Source organism: Podarcis bocagei, assembly GCF_964188305.1.
Source record: "Podarcis bocagei genome assembly, chromosome: 5".
Classification (NCBI taxonomy): domain Eukaryota; kingdom Metazoa; phylum Chordata; class Lepidosauria; order Squamata; family Lacertidae; genus Podarcis; species Podarcis bocagei.
In genome coordinates this window covers 96,427,930-96,443,019 of record NC_138129.1, presented here as the reverse complement: position 1 = coordinate 96,443,019, position 15,090 = coordinate 96,427,930, and the positions used below count along the sequence as shown (strand labels likewise).

The 15,090-nt window shown below is 43.9% G+C and overlaps 2 protein-coding genes across 6 annotated transcripts in view; both read left to right on the top strand.

The window, feature by feature from the left end:
* Nucleotides 1-8,477, top strand: part of LOC308587057 (sterol O-acyltransferase 1-like) — a 49,718-nt gene extending 41,241 nt beyond the window's left edge. The window contains exons 12-16 of the mRNA XM_081194437.1: nt 116-213; nt 4,557-4,655; nt 5,232-5,367; nt 6,942-7,087; nt 8,006-8,477. Of these exons, the coding sequence (XP_081050563.1) occupies nt 116-213; nt 4,557-4,655; nt 5,232-5,367; nt 6,942-7,087; nt 8,006-8,062 (536 nt within the window). The 3' untranslated portion in view covers nt 8,063-8,477. The remainder of the gene's footprint in view (nt 1-115; nt 214-4,556; nt 4,656-5,231; nt 5,368-6,941; nt 7,088-8,005) is intronic.
* Nucleotides 8,478-12,291: 3,814 nt separating this feature from the next.
* Nucleotides 12,292-15,090, top strand: part of AXDND1 (axonemal dynein light chain domain containing 1) — a 44,615-nt gene continuing 41,816 nt past the window's right edge. For 2 of the 5 annotated variants that reach the window (XM_081194337.1, XM_081194336.1), the window contains exons 1-2: nt 12,292-12,476; nt 12,647-12,717. In XM_081194337.1, coding sequence (XP_081050463.1) covers nt 12,307-12,476; nt 12,647-12,717 — 241 coding nt within the window. In that variant the 5' untranslated portion in view covers nt 12,292-12,306. Of the gene's footprint in view, nt 12,477-12,646; nt 12,718-13,121; nt 13,255-13,389; nt 13,560-15,090 lie in introns of those variants that run through there. The other 3 variants (XM_081194338.1, XM_081194339.1, XM_081194340.1) reach the window with 3 other exon arrangements.

The following is a 15,090-nucleotide window of genomic DNA, read 5'->3' as shown; positions in this document are numbered from 1 at the left end:
TATGTCGAGAGCTGAAATCACAAACCCCACGTCACAACAGAGGGCAAGCCATTTCCCCCTCCAAATGAATGAAATAAATTAGCCTGAAATACATGTTTTCTTCATTGCTCCACAGGTGCATTGGTGACATTAATCTTATATTATTTACTCCTTCACTGGTGGCAGAATGCTTTTGCTGAGATGCTGCGCTTTGCTGACAGAATGTTCTACAAGGTAATTGATGTGCAAGGCTAATGATATCTCTCTCACTCACACATGCACAAAACACAACACGCAAAGAAGTACCGTATTTTTCGCTCTATAACACGCACCCGACCATAACACGCACATAGTTTTTAGAGGAGGAAAACAAGGAAAAAAATATTCTAAACGAAACAGTGGATGTATGATTTTTGTGGTTCATGCTGTGGCCACAGACATGTTATCTGACAGTGAGTTTGGAGTAGCCCAATGCAAAAATCCTGAGGATCCATGTGGATCCATGCTTTGTAACCACGTTTTTGCACCACTGCGGCCCCAGGCAACAGTGGGTGCGTGATTTTTTTGGTGCAAGATGTAGCCATGGACATGCTATGTGATCTGATGGTGAATTTGGGGTGACCCAGTGCAAAAATCCTGAGGATCCATGTGGATCCGTGCTTTGTAACCACGCGTGGGGTGGGTGGAGAAGGATGCTGCTAATAATGCAGAAGAGGGGTTTAAGGGGAGAAGAAGCACGCGTGGGGTGGGTGGAGAAGGATGCTGCTAATAATGCAGAAGAGGGGTATAAGGGGAGAAGGCTCCTCTCCTCTCCCACTTTGCTCCTTTAAAGCAAGCAGGCTCTGCTTTTCTCCCTCCTCCCCGCTCATCCCCTGCTTAGCGAGCTGAAAAACTTTGCTGCTATGTAGCGAGCTGAGTGGGGAGGAGAGAGGGACAGAGAGCCTGCTTGCTTTATTTTTTATTTTTAATAAATATTTTATTAAATTTTCAAACACAAAATAAAAAGTAAAACACACAAAATCCCCTCACCAAGAAATTAACAAACATAGAAAACAAATACAAGTACACCAACAAACAATATAAACAAAGTAGAAAAACCCCAACCGTTCAAAACATTTTTTATATAACTAACTGGACTTCCTCACATCTCCCTAACCCTGCGTTCTTTGTAATAAAAAATGCCAGCAAATTATTACCTTATTTCATACCTTATTTTGTACTTTTCAAATGTTATATTTCAAAATTTAAAGTAGCTTTTGTTAACTTATTTGTACCTTAAATTAAACATAATATTTCTTTAAATTTCAACTTTTTTTCACTTATGACTTAATTTTCTGTATCTCAAATTCAGGTTACTGGAGCCATATTTTCCTAAATCGTGCAATTTCTTAACATTCATACAACTTATATTGTTTTTGTAGATAGTCCTTAAATTTTTTCCAGTCCTCTTCCATTGTATCTTCTCCCAAATCTCGGATTCTGCCAGTCATTTCAGCCAGTTCCATATAGTCCATCAATTGCGTCTGCCACTCTTCCAGTGTGGGCAAATCTTGTGTCTTCCAGTGCTTTGCAATAAGTATTCTTGCTGCTGTAGTCGCATACATAAAAAAAGTTCTATCCTTCTTTGGCACTTTCTGGCCGACAATGCCCAAGAGGAAGGCCTCTGGTTTCTTGGGGAAGGTATATTTAAATACCTTTTTTAACTCATTATAGATCATTTCCCAGAAGGCCTTCACTTTTGGACAAGTCCACCAGAGGTGAAAGAATGTCCCTTCAGCCTCCTTACATTTCCAACATTTATTATCAGACAGGTGATATATTTTTGCAAGCTTGACTGGGGTCATGTACCACCTATATATCATTTTCATAATATTTTCCTTCAGGGCATTACATGCCGTGAATTTCATTCCGGTGGTCCATAACCTTTCCCAGTCCTCAAACATAATGTTATACCCAATATCCTGAGCCCATTTTATCATGGCTGATTTAACTGTCTCATCCTGTGTGTTCCATTTAAGCAGCAAGTTATACATTCTCGAAAGAACCTTAGTCTCTGGTTCTAGCAATTCTGTCTCTAGTTTCGATTTTTCCACCTGGAATCCTACCTTTTTATCCAATTTAAACACCTCTTGAATTTGAGCGTAATCTAACCAGTCTCGCACCTTATTCTTTAATTTTTCTAAGCTCTGCAATCTCCAATTGTCTCCAATTTTTTCTATTATTTCCCAATATTTCGGCCATCCGGCCTCCATATTGAGCCTTTTTCGGGCCTTAGCCTCCATTGGTGATAACCATCTCGGGGTCTTGTTTTCTAATAAGTCTTTGTATTTTGTCCGAGAGCCTGCTTGCTTTAAAGGAACCAACCAGACAGGAGCTGCTTACACTTGTGTAAGCGGCTCCTCTCCTCTCCCGCTGTGCTCCCTCTCTCCTCTCCACTCAGCGGCTCTTCTCCCGCTTTGCTGTTTCAAAGCGAGCCACGGAGGAGGGAAGGAAGGGGAACCATGGATCCTCTCCTCACGACTGCAGCAGATCCCCCCCGCCCCCCTTAGGCATTCCCTCCATAACACACACAGACATTTCCCCTTACTTTCTGGGAGAAAAAAAAGTGAGTGTTATGGTTCAAAAAATACGGTATTTGCTATCAGTTTTAGCGTGTACCTTGGTTCGTGGAACCCTCCATTTGCTAGAAATGTCGAGAGAGAGAGAGAGTCATTTTGCCATTGATGAGGTTTCTCCTGCCTAGAGAGGCTGATCAGATACCATCAGTTTTCTGGACAACCTGTTAATACATTCCTTTACTTCTGGTGAAAAAGAGAACCTGTGCCTTTTTTTCTGTTGACATTCCTGATTCACAAGCATTTGTTGCTATGTGTTGTGTTACTGGGCTTTTTGGATAGAATTTTAACCTTGCTATGACTTTAAAACAAATGTAAATAGTTTTGGGTATGGCGTCATGGAAGAAAAGTATGTCCACTCTATAAATAGCAGAACTCACCTGCAGCCTTCTTTTAGTGTTGTCATATACTGGCGCCTTTATTTTATTTTTTTATAATTTTTAAATTGATTTTCACAAAATTATAAACAAAACAAATAAACAAACATGTATCATAATCTTATTAAAATTACACTTATTAACATGGTTAAGTGACTTCCTCGCTTCCCCTTGGTTGAATTTCCATGCACTTCCTTTTAACGGTTTTCCAAATCAAAGTTCTTATGAAATTTAACTAAAAAAAAAAATCCTTATATCTTTTAATTTTAAAATTAAACATATTGATTCATCACTTAACTTATATGAAATCCTAAGCCAATTAAATATCTGCAAGCTATTTCCAATTAATTTAATTTTAACTAAATAATCATTAAATTTTGTCCATTCTTCCTGATACTCCTCCCCCTCCTGGTCGCGGACTCTTCCAGTTAGGTCGGCCAGCTCCGAAAACTCCATCATCTTCATCTGACATTCTTCCACCATAGGAAATTCTTGCGTTTTCCACTTTTTTACTAATAAAATTTGAGTGGCAGTTGTGGCCTCTGGTTTCTTTATAAATGTATATTTCAACATTTTTTTTCAATTCATTATAAATCTTTTCCCAGAAGTCTTTCACCTTGGGACAGGTCTACCACATGTGATAAAAAGTTCCTTCTTTTTCTTTACATCTCCAGCATAAATTATCACAAATATGATATATCTTTGCTAATTTAACAGGGGTCAAATACCATCTATACATCATTGTCATTATATTCTCCTTTAACATTGTACATGCAGTGAACTTAACCCCTTTCTTCCACAATCTTTCCCAATCCTCAAACATTATGTTATGTCCTACATCTCTTGCCCAATCTATCATTACTGATTTAACTTGTTCATCCGTTGTATGCCACTCCAACAGTAACTTATACATTTTAGACAGATTTCCCCCCCAGATAAATTTTTATTATTTTCTTCATATAATCTTTTTAAACTTTTATTGGCAGTTTTAATGCCTTATGTATAATGCTCAGAGGCTCTATTTGTAGTCAAGCAGTTTATATAGACATGTTGTTAAATAAATGAATAATTCCAAGGGATCATACAAATTTGTGTTCTGATCCTGCTGCTGCTTCCGCTTGGGGCCATTAATGATTAGTTTGAGCAGTTTAGAGGACAGTGATAGAAAAGGCCTCTGAATTTCAGCTACCTTCTATATTTCTCTTTTCTGAATGTGGTTTGCAGGTTTCCCCCACCTACATTGAATTAGTGTTCATGTAGAGAAAATGTCACATTTGATTTAGCTCTGATCATTTTGGATCTGAGCCTTGGAGACCTGGTGTAGCTACAAATACTGGGACACCAGTGACTTATTCTCAGGGTGGCTGTTTGGGAAGGAGGAGGTTAGGATTTAATGCCTGCAAATGAGTTCTTGGGGAATTTCAGTTATACATTGCAACAGTACACCAGGTGTTCACAGAGATTGTATTGCCAATTGCTCTAAAACACTTGAGTAGCAGGAATGCACTTGGCACTTTGATCCTGCAGTTTTAAACACTGACTCTAAGATCTCTGCTCTTTTTACTTCCCTGATCCTCTCTTGCAGGACTGGTGGAATTCTACATCTTATGCAAGGTATTTCCGAACCATGAATGTGCTGGTGCATGACTGGCTGTATTACTATGTATACAGAGATGTCCTTTGGGTAAGCAACCATTGTTTAACGCACCCCCTTGCTTCAACTCTAATAGAAAGTCATTTTTTTAAGGAATGGCAGAGATCTTTACATTTCCCCCACAAAATGATTTTATTAAAGTTCTAATGTAAAGGTGAATTACACAACAGGTAAAATACCTAGTCACTTTACCCATACAGAGATCTGACAGAAGGTGGAAAGAGAGAAGCTTGTACTTATGCAGTCTGATTTGTATCCAGTATTTGGGAAGTCACTTTTTTTTTTACCAGTCTACCACCAATTTCACCCCTCTATGCCATATTCCACACTGTTCCAGCTCTTACGTTAAGTGTTTGTGGGGCTCCATTGAGTAGGAGGGATCAGCAAAAATGAGCTGCCTGCCTTGTGCAAGTAGAAGTCCTTTTGATAGAGCAAGGCCACCACTGGAGACAACCCTCCCTGTGCAATAAATGTGAATGGGCAATTTAAGGGTGGTTATCACAAGCTGTTCACTGTTGTTTTTGAAAATTGTATATTATCTGATACATTCACCTATCAGAGAGTCACCCTTCCCCTTGTTTGTCTGTGTCTCTCTCTCACCACCAGTTATTTGGGAAGAAATTCAAAGCAGTCGCTATGCTGTCAGTCTTCACTCTTTCCGCCGTTGTGCATGAATACATCGTGGCGATGAGCATTGGTTTCTTCTGTCCAGTATTATTGTTCGTCTACATGTGTTTTGGACGTAAGTACCAAATATAACAGGGGATGCGGGTGGCGCTGTGGTCTAAACCACAGAGCCTAGAGCTTGCTGATCAGAAGGTCGACAGTTCGAATCCCTGCGACGGGGTGAACTCCCATTGCTCGGTCGCTGCTCCTGCCAACCTAGCTGTTCAAAAGCACATCAAACTGCAAGTAGATAAATAGGTAAGGTAAACGGCGTTTCCGTGCGCTGCTCTGGTTCGCCAGAAGCGGCTTAGTCAAGCTGGCCACATGACCCGGAAGCTGTACGCCGGCTCCCTCGGCCTATAGAGCAGGATGAGCGTGCAACCCCAGAGTCGTCCATGACTGGACCTAACAGTCAGGGGTCCCTTTAGTTTACCTTTCCAAATATACCTCCCGGCAGCAGCAGTTTCTGTAAATTCTGAGGATTAGCTTTGAGTTGCCATCTATACTTAATGTTCTAAGATGCAAGGGGCTTGTGTTGCAGCCTGCCTTACCATTTGCTCCCTCTAAACCTAGAAGTCTCTCCTGACCCTAGTTAAATCTCCATTTACTGAGACTGATCCTGGCCAGAGTAGGAGGGAGGACTTCCTTGGCTCGGCTGAGGAAGAAGTTCTGATAATGCTCCAAACTGTAATATGCGGCTTTCTCAAAGACTTCTGAGATGATTCTTGGAGGTCTTCAGCTTGCAACCTGAAAAGAGGTGCCCTTTTCCCCCTGCTTGGCACTGGCAGTATCAACCATCTGTCATGGTGGACAAGTATTTCTCCTATCATATAGCCAACTTTGTTTCATATGAGTAGGTGGCCCACTGATTTTTCTGTGTGATTTAAAGGGAAAGCCCTGTCTCTTTTCCACTGAAACTCCAAAAAACCGTTGAGAGCCATTTACTTCTATGGAAAGAGGTACAACGTGTCATACTGGGCTGCATCAATAGGAGTATAGCATCTAGATCAAGGGAAGTAATAGTGCCACTGTATTCTGCTCTGGTCAGACCTCACCTGGAGTACTGTGTCCAGTTCTGGGCACCACAGTTCAAGAAGGACACTGACAAACTGGAACGTGTCCAGAGGAGGGCAACCAAAATGGTCAAAGGCCTGGAAACGATGCCTTATGAGGAACGGCTAAGGGAGCTGGGCATGTTTAGCTTGGAGAAGAGGAGGTTAAGGGGTGAAATGATAGCCATGTTCAAATATATAAAAGGATGTCATATAGAGGAGGGAGAAAGGTTGTTTTCTGCTGCTCCAGAGAAGCGGACACGGAGCAATGGATCCAAACTACAAGAAAGAAGATTCCACCTAAACATTAGGAAGAACTTCCTGACAGTAAGAGCTGTTCGACAGTGGAATTTGCTGCCAAGGAGTGTGGTGGAGTCTCCTACTTTGGAGGTCTTTAAGCAGAGGCTTGACAACCATATGTCAGGAGTGCTCTGATGGTGTTTCCTGCTTGGCAGGGGGTTGGACTCGATGGCCCTTGTGGTCTCTTCCAACTCTATGATTCTATGATACGGACACTTTGCTAACTGGGGATCAAGGAAAGAATGCTGCTGGTGTCCTTAACAGGAATTTTGAGTGCATTTTAATTTTCTTCCGTCAGCGTTTTTCAACTTCATTCTCAGCGACCGTCGGAAAGGCTCCATTTGGACGGTGATCCTGTGGCTTACGCTTGGGCTTGGTATAACTATGATACTTTACCTCTACAGCCTGGAATGGAATGCCCATAAGCACTGCCCTTTGAAAAATGTGAGTATCCCACTTGTCATTGGAAATAAGAGGAACAGAGCTGAGCTGCTATTCTGGACTTCATTCAAGGCCTAAGATGTGAACGTAAAATTCGAAAACCAGATTTTTAGAAGGTTGCATTCTGCCCAGAATAGCTACCGTAGAGGTTTCTTTCTAACAAGAATAATAAGCAGCAGGGTCAGAAAAAAACACCTTTGAAACTTCCTCCATGTCTTTTTATATGAATAATGTAAAGCTCTGAGCGAGTTTCTGCCCTTCTGGAGAGGTGAAAGCAAAGGGTTCTCAGAGGATGGAAGGGGTCAGTAAAGAAGGGAGGGAGAGGAAGGTAATGGAAAAGAGTGAGAGGCCTTAGTGGAGCACAGTGGTTTCTTCATTCTACTTGCTGTGTTCTCTGATTCAACTGCTACCTTTGGATCTCCTGGGTTCAAACAGAGAGAATTCACTACATCTTTGCCGCATTTAATATGCAGTGCCCACTACCTTTCCTTATTTAATATGCAGTGCCAGATCAGCCCACATGCATATGCATAACCCCCTGGGGCTGGTTCTTGGACTGTCGAGGCCTCATAGTAGCTGGAGCCAAGTAGGACTGTAGTTTCAGGATTACAGACAGCAGTTCTGCTTGACCTGGAAGACCTGCCATTCAGAGAGTTAAAGCATCTGGGTGAAGCTGACCCAAAGAAAAGCCAATTTGGGGGTCCTACAGGGAAAGGCAAGCCTTTCCCCACCCCCACCCCACTTCTAATTGCCTAGATTGGCTACTGAAAGTTGGGTGGCCGCCCAGGCTTGAGAGACAGCAAAGTAAAACACTTTGGTTTCATCACTGGCATTTGTTCACATGGCTAACGGATAACTCTACAGAAGTGAAAGTGCCCAGCATTTCCTGCCTAACATTACTGTTCCTCTTGTGTTTTATAGCCTACTTTTCTTGACTATGTGAAACCGCGTTCCTGGACTTGCAATCTTAAGGTCTGACACCCTTTGGGATATCCCTCCGCGTCAAGGCCAGAAGATGCTTGTCTTTTAAACAATGACAACAAGTTGGGCTAGCGTGTTAAAACGACTGCAGACTTTTTAAAGGGAAACTGTCTTTAGCTATGGCAAAAGTGGGTGCTGTCTGCTACTAAGGGCTGTATCTTTCCCATTTTAACCAGAACCAGTGTCTTCAGGGGTTCCTGCTCTCTAGCTAAGGACACAAGTGGACCTGATGCTGTTTATGCAATTAGTTCTTTTGAAAATAAATAGCATCTGTCAAGCCCCAATGTGGACTGGAATTGAGGCATAGGGCTGGGGAGCTTTAACAATACGCTGCCAGTTTTGATCAGGGGGATCCCCACAGTGCTATGTGGATTAAATTTTTATAAGCAGCAAAATGCTGCCTTTTGCTACATGTCCAGTTTTAGGTTTCTTGCATTCCTCACTGATGATTACTGTAGCGATTTGGAGGGCAAATGCAGTTTGTGTTGAAGAACCTAGAGAGTGTGTTGGCTTGCAATGATCATGCTGCTCCGCTGAAAACGCTGGTTTACTTTGTGAGACAGCCTTGGGTGGGTGGTGTGCTTAGAGCTACAAAAGGAGGGACTGTGTCATTGTGAAAAACAATACCCCTATATTGCTGACTGTTCACTGTGTAGTCTATAATCTGGAGCTTTTCTCTCAGCCGCCCTAAAGTGCATTTCTGACATGTTCTAAGAGTGCAAAGGAGTGGGTGCTATATACTAGCGTAGGCACATAGGGGAAATGCAAGTTTTTTGTGTTCTTGAGCTGCTGTCCTTTGTATTGTCCTAAATTTGGTGCCCTAGTAAATTCTAGGTGCTGGCGGCTTTTCTCATGTCATCTAACTGCAGCAAAAAATAAAAAGAAACTTAATTCTGATTTATGCTGCAGAAAACAGTTTACGTGATAAGTGTGCCAATTTTAATCAGTACTTTGATATGACCCAAGTGTATTGCCATTTAGCTAAGCCATGTGTTCCAGGTTTGACTAAGGTGGGTGTGTCATTGATAATTTTTGTGGATTTTGGGGGAAGTGCCACCTGGATTGAACATTATGAACAGTAGTTTCAAGATGCCAAACGTCAAGTACAGTATTTAATCTAGTTCAAAACTTAAAAATGCACTGAAACAGTATCCACTTTTGGAGAAAGATGAGGAAATATGAGCATCTGAATTTGGATCAACATCCTGTGTAAGCTCTGAAGGAGTCTGATAAGTACCCTTAACAAACACACTGTTTTTAGAGGCTACTCACTTGCAGGTTCTAGATAGAGGTGTGAGAGAGATTTCTGTTCCTAGAACATTACAAACTATATGTGCAGATTGTAGTATTGCTAGATCAGTGTTAACATGGTAGACTCATCCATTCCAAAAAGCTTTTTGCTTTTGTTTTTAAATTGGCTATGATGGCACTGTAATTGTCATTATAAGACAATTATAAGACAATAAGACATTATAAGCCAGGATCCACCCAAATAATTTTCATCACATTGTGTCCTTTTCTGCTGCTTGTTTAAAGAGAACCCCCCCAAAACCTCCATCTTCAGAATATAATTTGAGAATTTTATCAAATAAATCCTGTTGTCTTTGGGAAATACATGTACTTTTTTCTAAGGGGGACGTGTGGGAAGATCAGTATACTAATTGTAATCAACCTCATGCTTTGGGACTGAATCTGTGAATGTAAACTGAATGGGCACAACATGGTTGCGGATCTCTTGCAAATGATCTACACAACTGATTATAAGGAGGCATCCTGTTAACCTGGGAGGTGCTGGATTGCAAGGCTGTAGTTTTCCTCTTTCTCAGAGTGAGCAATGGAAAAATTTTCTTGCACAGATGGTGGTAAGAAGAGGACAAACTGTACCTGACACCGGAATGGTCTTCCCAAGCCTCACTTGCATCTTTTGTAATATGGAGAACATTGTGGGTCAGGGAAGGTTGTTGATGGTGGGATATAGAATTGTTAACCGATTCCAAAATGTATCGAACTGTCTGTTGTGACCTATTCTGTTACTTGCAAGGGATTATGTGATCTACACTGTACTACAGAAATTGAAATATATTTTGCTATCCATGAAACTTGTCTGCCTGCATTCATTCCAGCCTTGATGTACTGCACCTAGACAACGAACTGGTTGAAAGTGTGGTACAGTGGTACCTCGGGTTACATATGCTTCAGGTTACATACGCTTCAGGTTACAGACTCTGCTGACCCAGAAATAGTACCTTGGGTTAAGAACTTTTGCTTCAGGATGAGAACAGAAATTGCGTTGTGATGGCGCGGCAGCAGTGGGAGGCCCCATTAGCTAAAGTGGTGCCAGGTTAAGAACAGTATCAGCTTAAGAATGGACCTCTGGAACGATTTAAGTACGTAACCAGAGGTACCACTGTATTCTCCATTCTATGTTTTTGTTTTATGGTGTATTTTGTATTCTCTTTTTGTATTTTTCTGTTGTGAACCGCCCTGGGATTTTGGGATGAAGGGTCAGCTACAAATCTAAACCATCATCATCATGATCATCTATGCGCATCTGTGGTGTGCATTGAGACGTGGAGTGTGTCTGTTCAGTGTGCCAGTCCAGCAGGGCTTCAGCCATTAACATTTAGTCTTCCCTTCAGTTTTCTCTTTCTCTGCTCCCCTCCCCAGACACTCCGCATTCTATGCCCACCGGGGTTCCGCCTTGAATAAAATGGGGGGGCAGGTAAGCCCCACCTTGCAAAACTGATCACATGATGTGGTGCGCGCACACCATTTGAATGCCCATCAACTGGGGGGTGGGGTGGCCACCTCAAATATTGGGGGTAGTGAAGGGACCTTTGCCCTTAGGCGTAGGCTCCCATGATGCCCACCGAACAGGCTGAGTTTGCCCTACTATGATTCCCCTTTTCCAGTCAGAAGTGATAGATGCTTTTATATGTAACCCATCTAAGGGGCCATCTGGATTCATAGCAGAACCTGGCATGAAGAGTAGGCCTTTATAAACCAGTCACCTATTATCCTTAAATGGGAGGTTGGGGGTGGGCTGTGGTGAAAAGGGTTAAAGATAACCCGCTGATAATTTTTGCAGGTTTCAAGGGTGAGGTGAATAGCAGTTGAGGGAGCAGGGCAAAACCCTGGCGTGTCCTCCAGTGTTGCTATCCCTACGCTGCAGTTTGGGGGACAGGGTGGGGCAGAGCCCTGGAGGACCCAGCGATACCCCGTGTTTTGTCCCTATCTCGCTTGGAGGGCAGGAGGGGCCCACAAGCAACCCGGGTCATGCTCTCTGCCTTGTCAAATGCAGGGAAGGGGCAAGACCGGGCCTTTTTCCTGCTGGAACCCCCCAGAACTGAGTTATGGCACCTCTCCAAGGCATAGCTGTCAACTTTTCCCATTTCTTGCGAGGAATCCTATTCGGAATAAGGGAATTTCCCTTAAAAAACGGGAAACGTTGGCAGCTATGCTCCAAGGGACACCATGGCCAATTCTAAGGGAATGAAGAAGGTGATCCTGGCCAGTTCCGGCACCTCTTTTTCCAGAAAAATATCCTTGGGCAAGACTCACATAATTACAACTGACAGACATCAAGACTGGCATCTGTTCGATCTTAGTAAAAGCAACCACAACTGCTCAGTAGGCAGGTGTCAGGAAAGATTTCCCACTGCATGCTGCAGTTATGGCATTACCCCCTGATAAATTAGGGGACCGCAGGCGAGTGTGGGGTGGTGACATCGAGTAGGGTAAGGCGTGGGGCTGCAGCGGGAGCGATCTCCAGCCCCTCCGATCCAGGAAGGGGCCACTCCGCCTTCCTTAAGTGGCCCCTCGGCTGTCAGCTGCATTCACAGCCACGGGCTCTACTGACCGGCAAGGGGACACACAGCACTTTCTAAATTGGGTTTTACTATTCGTGCCATAGCTGTCCACTTCCCCCTTTTTTCAAGGGAAACCCCCTTATTCCGAATAGGATTCCTCGCAAGAAAAGGAAGGAGTTGGCAGCTGTGCTTGGACTCAGGGAATATACAAGGGACCCTCCCTCTGGGCACGTGTCCTTGGCCTGGCAGGGGAGGCGGACACGTCACTGCCCTTCCTTCCTTCTCTCTCTTGGGGCGCAAGCGCGGCGGACCGGCCTTTCCTGGCGCGCATGCTCCGTTGCTTCTTAGGGCAAGGACCCTTCCCGGCTCCCAGCGCCGTTGTCAAGGCGTCTAACTCGGTGCCTTAAAACAAAACAAAACCACCTTTCTAAAATGGGGCGCGTGAGAGAGAAGCGGGCGGATAGCGGGGATGAAAGCAGGGAGCGCCTGGCGCAAGTTCTGGGCGGAAGCGGCCTCTGCCCTGTCAGGCGCTGCGAGGGACGCCTGCCAGAGGCGCGCGGTTCCCATGGCAACAGACGCCGACGGGAAGCGCGCGGAGAGAGGTAAAGGGAGCCGCCGCTTCTCCTCCGCTTCTCCCCCCGAGGTGCTCCGGGCGGGGGGGGGGGCGAGGCCGAGGTCCCGGCGGGGCTTCTAGTCCTCATGGAAGGGGGCGAGGGAAGGGAGAAGGGGAGCTGCCCGGGAGGCCATTCACACGTGCGCCCTTCTCCCTCAGGACAGCGGGGTCGCCATGCAGCGGGCGGACTGACCCTCCGGCAGCCCCGAGGCCACGAACCTTCTGCGGAGGTGAGAGCGGAGAATGGGGATCAGGGCCGGATCCAGAGCACCTCTGAAGGCAGCCTGTCTAGGTCGGGAGTGCAGAACCAGGCGCGGGGAGGGGGGCCAGACTCCCCACTGCTCAGCCCTGGCCAGGGATGAGGGGAGAGGCAGCCAAAAAACTCCTTCCCCATCCCTGGCAGAAGGAAAGGTGCTGTCTTGGGTGGGAAACGGGGCTCCGTGGGTCCTACTCGGGTGTATTTTAAAAGCAAAACACAGAGCACTAAAATAGAAACAAAACAGTCCCACCAAATGTCCTCACACTATTCCCTATTCTTCAGTGCTCCCTCCTCTTGCTGTTTCCTTAAATCTTCTGACCATTTCAAAACAAATACATGTATCTTAAGACAGTATTCATTCCTCTTTCTACTCAGTTTTACAAGGAAAAGGTAGTCTGAAATGGAGTAAATCTTGATGGCAAGTGACTCTCTACCGCAGGAGTCCAACTTCTTCCTTGTAAATGGGTTAACTGCCACAGATGGAGCAGCTTGCAGCGCAAGCAGAAATGTAGGAACACAGTGTGTGCCTCCTGCAATTTATATCCTTTCTCCCATGCTAGCATACCTTTAAACCAAGTCTGAAATTGAATCACATCCATCACAGTCATACAGTCCAACCATGTGGGTTATATATCCCTTCCAGATATATGCAGCAGCCAACAATCTGAGTCAGTGAGCAAGCCAGCCAAAATCAACATTTTGTCATGTCTGCAAACAAAGGACTCGTTCCAGTGCCGCCATCTACTTCAAAGCAAGAAAACAAAAAACTGAGAGATGCTTCTTCCTTAGTATCTGTCAGCAAGGATAGTAACGGTAAATCTTGCAGCAGGTTGTTCAGTAACGAATAGCTGCAGCCAGGGTTGAGTTTTGTTGCCTGCCTCTGTCTGCAGTGTTTGGATTCCTGAAAGTACTGTGATATATTTGTAGGAGTAGGACCGTTTCTACTTGGTTCAGTTCAAGCACATTTTGGGCTTAACAAGGTACGTGGTTGTTGCCATCCGAGTGCATGGGGAGAACAGGTCCTTCAGGACTGTATGGAGACAAGGAAGTAGGACATGTGGGGATCAGGTTAAGAAGAAGTGGTTGGACCTGAATCCCTTGTGTCTGCTGTTTGTTACTGCCTATAGCAGGAATATCAATTCTTCCACCTCTTCTATAAGTATCCTTTAATATGCCTCTTTACATATGGTTGCTTATCATTTAAAGAAGTCACTTTCCAATAATTAAGATAACTGGAGGAGAAAATGTCTAACTCAGGCTATCTTCCCTTGGTTTTGTATGTAGTCCTAAACCTTTGGTGAGTCCATCATCACTATAAAATCCTGACCATGCCATGGATTAAGTGAGGAAACTAGCCCTGCTGCAGGCTTAAAAATCAAATTATAATATTTTAGCATTGGTAAAGGAGGCATTAAGCAACTTTGAACTTTTAGTGGGGGCATAATTAATGAAATGCCAAGTTGGTGTTGAAGACAGGAATGTTCAGCGCTACTCATGTTTAACGCTTTTAAAAATAATTTTTTAAAAAACCTATTCTTCATTAGTGGCAGGGTGCTCATTTGTTAAAGAATTTAAAAACACTTAGAATGAAACACATGGTCACAAAATGTTGCCGGCATCGGGGAGGCCAATCTGTTGCTTGCTGTTAGTGTGGGTTAAGGTGCTATGTAATAAGTGACCTTTAGAGTCTGGTAACCATGTTCCACACATCACTATTTCTTTATAACAAAAATTATATACCATGCTGTCATCTAAAAATATTGAAGCAGTTTACAGAAATAAAACAAAACTGCAGTTGGATGCAATGCTTGAGGTGGAGTCACAAAGCAATGGGTGCTGAGGAAATACAGAGTTTCTAGAATAAAATTGTTTCCTTGAGAAAAACCGCACAAATTTTGCAGATTAAAAACTGATATAATTTGGGGAAGGGCTGTAGCTAGGTAGAGCATCTGCCCTGCATACAGAAGAACCCAGGCTCACTCCCTGGCATCTCCCTGGCAATGCCACCTGCCTGAAATCCTGGAGAGCTGCTGCCAGTCTGAGAAAACAGTATCAGCTAGATGGCCCACTGGATCTGACTTAGTATAAGGCACCTTCCTATGTCCCTATGATAGGTTTGAAAAGCTCTCAGTCTCCACTGGTCCCATATCAAATTATTTTTCTTTAATTCTTGAGTGAATTTTCTCTCCCCCTGTTTCATTTGCTAGTCTGGGATTTTATAAGGGTCTGCCTTACTTGCACCTTAGCATTTCTCGGTAGGAATGAGCAAAAAGGCAAAAAATCTTGAGAAGAGTGATGTACTTTCAGGCTGTGTTTGCGTGTGATGGTTTAACTAAAACCATGA